Source organism: Bombina bombina, chromosome 7, assembly GCF_027579735.1.
Source record: "Bombina bombina isolate aBomBom1 chromosome 7, aBomBom1.pri, whole genome shotgun sequence".
Lineage (NCBI taxonomy): Eukaryota > Metazoa > Chordata > Amphibia > Anura > Bombinatoridae > Bombina > Bombina bombina.
In genome coordinates, this window is record NC_069505.1 from 41,817,807 (window position 1) to 41,824,843 (window position 7,037).

General features: G+C 39.7%; 1 protein-coding gene across 1 annotated transcript; it reads right to left on the reverse strand.

Moving 5' to 3' along the window:
- Window positions 1–759: 759 nt before the first annotated feature.
- FLRT1 (fibronectin leucine rich transmembrane protein 1) lies at window positions 760–3,288 on the reverse strand. Its single transcript, XM_053688854.1, has one exon. It carries the CDS (start codon window positions 3,286–3,288, stop codon window positions 1,249–1,251), a length of 2,040 nt encoding a protein of 679 aa, XP_053544829.1. The 3' UTR covers window positions 760–1,248.
- Window positions 3,289–7,037: the final 3,749 nt, after the last annotated feature.

Consider the following 7,037-nt stretch of genomic DNA (forward strand, 5'->3'; position numbering starts at 1 on the left):
CAAACGTTCTTCCAAACATTGCTGCCATATTGTGCTCAATACACTACCTCAGTATGCTGTCATGGGAATGAGCTTCAGCAAAGAAGTAAATTTGATAAAATAAGTCAATTCAAAAGTCTGTTAAAATTTGCATTCTCTATATAAATCATGGAATTTGAACTGAGCGTGCTCAAAAATGTTAACATTTAAAAACATGTTATGTGAATAGTGTCTCTTTACGTTTATAATATAATTAGAAGTTTTATTTATCCAGAGGATTAACTGTGGCAAAGCGTGGTCATTTCCTGCCAAACGAATGAATGTGTTTTCCTCTGAGATCATGAACTGTAAGGTAACCGGCGTACATAACTATTGGTAATAAAACTATGCATTTTAATCACACGCTACAGATATCTGCTGAGGGATATGTGTGTCGATAAGGGTTTCCAGAGAGACTAAATGTAAAAAATAAACAACAAAAAACAAACGAACAGATGTCTGATATGTATAAAGTCTAATATCACTTGTTAACATTTCAGAGTATTCTTTCCTTTGTGTAATGACTACAGAGTTTAATATCCAAAATTGCAATTCAATAGTACGGAAATTAATGCAAGTTTATTGTAAACTTGTGAAGATAAAAAATTGCGGGTGAAAACGAAATATACTTTTTTTCCAATTTCCTGAATTAAAGTTTTTTTCTTTACTTATTTTTCTCCCTTAAAATTATTATATCCACAAATGGAAAAAAATATATATAATAAAAAACAAACCCAAAAAACCCCCACCTTTTCAGACGAAAAAAAAAGAAATAAGAAAACGTGATTTTCAGACAGATTTTAAGAATTGTTCTCACCACTTCTTCATTTTCACCCTGAATGTAACAAGTAAAAAAAAAACTAAAAAAAACCCTTCAGGATATATGCAAATTGTATCCAAGTGCTTTCACTGCTCACAATTTATCTTTTTGTTCTAAAATGATTTAAACTGCAGTATTAAATGTAATCAAGTTCTCATGTGACCCCTTCAACTTGTTGTATATCTACTACTTTGTTATTTTTTTCTTTTGTATCCTCAAGGGTTGAGACATGAATATTGATAATTATCTTTTTTATTATTATTCCTACAAAATATCCCCCAGAGTTTAATTTCTTTAAATGCCTCACCAGTTAAGTTTTATTATTTTTCTCTTTCCATTGTGGGCTCCAGTAAAAATTAAATTTCACTGTGGGGATAGGGGAAGCTTGTCAGTTCAAGCTTTATAGTCCATCATGTGTATGAATAGTCTGTGTCAGGGATACCACCATCTCTATACCCTCTGTGAGTGCCATATCCTATTGTCTGGGTGCTTTTGTAAAGACTTGTTCCATTAGAAGGAAAAATGGTGTGAATCACATACTCCTCTTTGGCTCGATGAGGGTTTATGGGCAACATTTGGAGCCCTGGACCTCTGATCTCCAAGATAGAGTTATCTTTCTTGGTGCCAGACTCAACATAATCATCTTTTTTTCGGCTTCCACGGCTGTAGGCTCTGTCACGAGTGAGGAGCTGTCCAGCCCTGTGAACATACCAACAAATAGATGCCAATATGAGAAAAAGGAAGACAAGAGTGATAGCACCTCCTATTATTCCGGCTAATGGTAGTCCGGCTAGGGAGTCTGCATTCTGCTCTCGATTTAGGGTAGTGGTGGTTCCATAGACATCAGATGTTTCTGCCTTAGCACAGACAGGTGACTCATCAGCAAGATACGAGTTTCCTGAGTCCATGGTCACCATACATATTATATAGGTTGAACGGGGCTCCAGGGCTGTCAGTAGGTATTCGGTCTTGTCTCCCTGCACTAAGGTTTCTGTAATGGATCCGACAGCCGGGCTGTGGCCCAGTCTTAACCAGCTAAGCCTATAGGAACTGGCAGGTTGAGATGCCTTCCATGTGATGCGAATGCTGTCTGCTGTTAGTGGTTTGACAGTGATCACCAATGATTTTGTGGCAGTTCCAGTCTCCATGGGATAGTCAATATTGGATTCTGGGAGACGAATTCCTGGTCTCTTAGACTTGAGGGTGAACAGTGAGCCTTGAGGTGGTGTGGTGATTGCAGGACTAGAGGGAGTTGCACGGACAGAGGGTGCATTGTTTTGTTGCCCTCCTTCAAAGCACTCATCCATTTCATGGGTGATGTCCTTAATGGCCATTCCCCGAACTTTCTCAGGCCCCTGGCACATGAGACCCCTTACATTGACCACAGAAGCCCTTGCTTTTACCCAGTCTCTCAGCCAAATAAGATTACAGCCACAGAACCATGGGTTGTTCCTGAGGAGGAGCTGACTCAGGTTCTCAAGGTCATCAAACAAACCACGAGGGAGAGCAGTAAGATTATTGTTAGACAAATCAAGTCTTTGCAGCTGTCTCATTTTGGATAGTGTGTTGTATGGGATATGGGTAATGGCATTGTCCTGCAAATAGAGCTTCTGCAAGTGAGCACTGGGCAAGTTAAGAGGTGGAGCAGCTAGGGAATTCCGTACCAATGAAAGTTCTGTAAGGTTCTGGAGACGGCTGAATGTATCATCTGCAATGCGCTGGTTAGCCAAAAGGTTCCCATCCAGCACCAGCCTCCTTAGGCTGTTAAGCCCCTTAAATGCGTGGAGTGGTATAGTGGAGATGCGATTGTCATCCAACCTCAGCTCTTCTAATGTGTGTGGTAGGCCATTGGGAATGCTACTGAGATGGTTCCGTGAGAGAAATAGCAGTCGGAGCTGCCGGCTGTCCAAGAAGGCATCATCCTCTATGCTCACAGTCGACACAGAATTGTCATCTAAATGAAGCTTCTCCAAATATGGCATGCGTGATAGGGCATCTCGCGTGACACTTCGTATGTTGTTATCCTGGAGATGGAGTTCACGGAGCGAGCGTGGAAGATTTAATGGAAATTCATCAAGGTCATTTTCATACAAGTATATAACTCTGACATTGGTCTTTGTCTTTAGTTCAGATGGGACCCCAGCATTGTTGATCTGGTTGTTTTGGAGGTAGAGTGTAGTAGCATCATCTGGGATATCAGGTGGGATAGATGTTAGACCACGGTCATTGCAATAGATAAAGCCGTTATCACAGCGGCACACATATGGACAGTTGGTACTATCTATTACTTCAGTCAGAAATGCAATTAACCCATAACAGAGGAAAAGCCAGTCTCGCAAATCCAAGGTGGCCGTGGTCATAGCTACTGTGGTGGCTGTCATGGTGGTAGTAGCAGCCGCTGAGGCTGCTGCCGCTGCTGCTGTTGTAGTGGTAGTTGTAGTGATTGCCATACTGCTAATGAATTAATAGTCATTCAATTGTAAGTCCTTAAGAGACTCGTGGGTCACTTTGTTTTCTGGAATTCTTCCTTGTGGACCTGAAAAGAGAAAAACAAATCAGTCACACTAAAACAACAACAGTGTGCAACTACAACAGCTAAATAAATTGCACATCACATAATATGGAACAGTGCATTAAAGTTTGTGCGGCCCTTAGTGCTACTCACTGAGACATTTTTCATTATCTCTACTCATTGGGATAAACTGCAGCCAAAACTATAATGCACTTACACTTTTATTAGCAAAAATGCCTTTAGTAAAACCTCTAACTGTTTCTGTAGAATATCTAGATATGTTCCATGCAGCAGGATTTTAAACTCTAATAAAGTGCCTTTGTGGCAGAAAATGTCAGTTGTTGACCCGGTGATATAGCGCTGTGCCTTTTTTGTGTTTACAATTACTCTTTTTCTATGATACAAACCTCTGCTAGCTCTCTCAGCAGACATGTAAATTCATTAAATTGCTGGTGCACACAACATATTTACATATTCTTCACATGCACAGTAAGAGCTATAACTTTTTACATTTTTAACAACTTTTCGATTTACTTCTATTATCTAATTAGCCTTGTTTTTTAGGCTCAGGAGCTAGCTGCTGATTGGTGTTTGCACATAAATACCTCTTGTCATTGGCTTACCAATGTGTTCAGCTCAATGAAGGATGCCTAGCGAATGAAGCTAAATTGATAATAGAAGTAAATTGGAAAGTTGTTTAAAATGATATGCTCTTTCTGAATCATGAAAGAAAAACGTTTTATGCCCCTTTAAACATCGATCAATTTTATGCTTTTTGCGGAAAATATATCTAAAGACAGTCTCTATTAAAGATACATTTTAGGGCTCGATTTATCAAATGTCGAGTGGACATGATTCTCTGGGGCCTATTTATCAAGCGCCGTACGGAGCTTGAAGGGCGGTGTTTCTGGCGAACCTTCAGGGTCACCAGAAACACCAGTTATCAAGCAGCGGTCTAAAGACTGCTGCTCCATAACCTGTCCGCAGAAAATCAATCCAATCCGATCCAATACGATTTGGTTGATTGACACCCCCCTGCTAGCGGCCGATTGGCCGCGGATATGCAAGGGGCGGCATTGCACCAGCAGTTCACAAGAACCAATGGTGCAATGCTGAATGCAGAGAGCGTATGATGTTGGCATTTATCAATGTGCGGCGGACATGATACGGCAATATCGGATCGTGTCCGCTTGCATCATGATAAATAGGCCCCTCTGACATCACTGCAGGCGGACAGCATATGCATTCTGGTGAAATGCTTGTGTAATGCTGCTAACTGGCAGGGGCTGTCAATCATCCTGATCAGATCAGGATCATTTCAATCCACCATCTTTTAGGTGGCAGAGAGATTAAGGAGCAACGGCTTCCGGAGCAGCACCTGCTGCTTGATAATCTAATGATTATTCATCCTGAAATATAGATTAGTTTTTACAGCATATCCATGGCTGTAATGTTTCATTGTTTTGTAAATTCATTCCATTAATCACAGTGTTAGTCTCTCTCTGAGTCTAGAAGATTGTATCACATATTATTTGTTGTGACTGCAGAAATAACCTGCCCCTTCTTCACAGCAAAATGTTATAAAATAAACATACAGAGTTTAGAAATAATTTCATTTTCACTTTACTGTCCCTTTAATGCCATTGCTCCCCTGCAAATCTATGTACACAGAATCAACCCCATATGAAGTATCAAGAAGCTCACTGGATAGAAGAGTGTTTGTAGTGGAATAGATCTGCACAAGGACCTTAGTGTGAGGGGCAAGCAGTAAAAATCAAATATAATGTTATCGTTTTAGTAAAATAAAACTATTTAGATAATTATTACTTTTCTCCTTCCAAAAAAGTACAGCTGAAGGGGAAGATTTATCATAGTGCAAGCGGACGATGTAGCGTATAATGTCCGCCGCACATCAATAAATGCCGACAGCATATGCTCTCTGTATTTATCATTGCACCATCGGTTCTTGTGAACTGCTGGTGCAATGCCACCCCCTGCAGATTCACGGCCAATTGGCTGCTAGCAGGGGGTGTCAGTCAACCCGATCCTATTTGATCGGGTGATTTCTGTTTACGGCCTCAGAGCAGGCGGACAAGTTATGGAGCAGCGGAAACAGGGGAGCTTGATAAATCAGCCCCGAAAAGTTCATTAAATACGATTAACCTTTTAAACTGGAGTTGATTAACCTCCCAATAGTTTAAGTTCAATCTGACTTAAATCAAATCCACCCTGCATTGTATACATAATACTATGATTTAACAATAACATTCCATGGGGCCTATCTATGAAGCTCCGAATGGAGCTTAAGGGCCCGTGTTTCTGGCGAGTCTTCAGACTCGCCAGAAACAGCAGTTATGAGCAGGCAGACAGACATCGCCGGAAATCAACCCGATCGAATATGATCAGGTTGATTGACACCCCCCTGCTGGCGGCCCATTGTGAGCTGCTGGTGCAATGTTAAATGCGGAGAGCACAAACATATGTACAGACTGGGAAGCACAACTGTGTCCTAGCTGATGGTTTGCTTCCTATTAGAAATGACTACCTACACCTTGGCTCTCAGTTTAAATGGCTGTTATAGTGTTAAAATGACACGCTGTAATCCTTTAGATCATGTCATTGTAACACTAGTGAGGCTGTAATGCTGTGTTTGACCTGACCCTGTGACACTGATCTTCTGATATACTAGTGTGACTAAGGAATCGAATATCTACAGTACCCAATCATAGTGTCACTGCTTACTCATAACATAAATGCTACCATATAACCTGCACGTTTTCTCTAGATACCACACATCCTTTACAAAAGCTTACCAAATGATTTGTGCATCATTAGCTAAAATGATCAACTGTATATGAAATGGTTATTGAAAGATGGTACCATAAATATGACTTTCCTCATCATGCAGTATAGAGTTTATTTTCCTCTTTTCTAATGGTAGAAGCACATTAATTGCATATAATTATTAATGTCAATGAGCTATATATCTGTGTTTTATGTGTTTATTATTCTCTGTTATAATATTGCCAAACATTAACTTTTGTAAAACATAAAACAAATATCAGATTCCTATAGATTTACTTCATTAACATATCTGATACAAGTTTGTGAAATCAAGAGATACACATGATTTCAATTTGTGCTCATGTAAAAGATCAATAAGATTAGTGTTACAGTTGGGGTACATAGAAAATAAAGGTACCAAAAGGAGAAACATTGTTCTAAAGTGTTGTAATCAGACCCTATATGTTATATTAGCAACACTGTCAAGTCTATATTTCCATTTAAGAAAATAAATGTTGCACTCTCAGATGTGGAAGAACCTTTATTAGGTGAACAGCAATGTTTAGGGGCACCTGACCCTTTGTCAAGCTAAAAACTTCCATTTATTTCCATTTAGTTAGCTAAACAAACACTATACATAGTGGGTATAAAAGGGACAGGATACACCAATTTTCACATAACTGCATGTAATATACACTACAATAATATGTACAGTATAGATACTGATCTAAATATACAGTATAAAAGCGTTTAAAAACTTACTTAGAAGCTCCTAGTTTAGCTCTGTTGAAAAGGTAGCTGGAAAGCCCACTGTTTTATGGAGAACTACATAGCTGCAACCTCTCCACCCACTGCCCACAAGGTGACTCTTCCTTTGGTATACTCTGCAAGATCTGCCCCAGT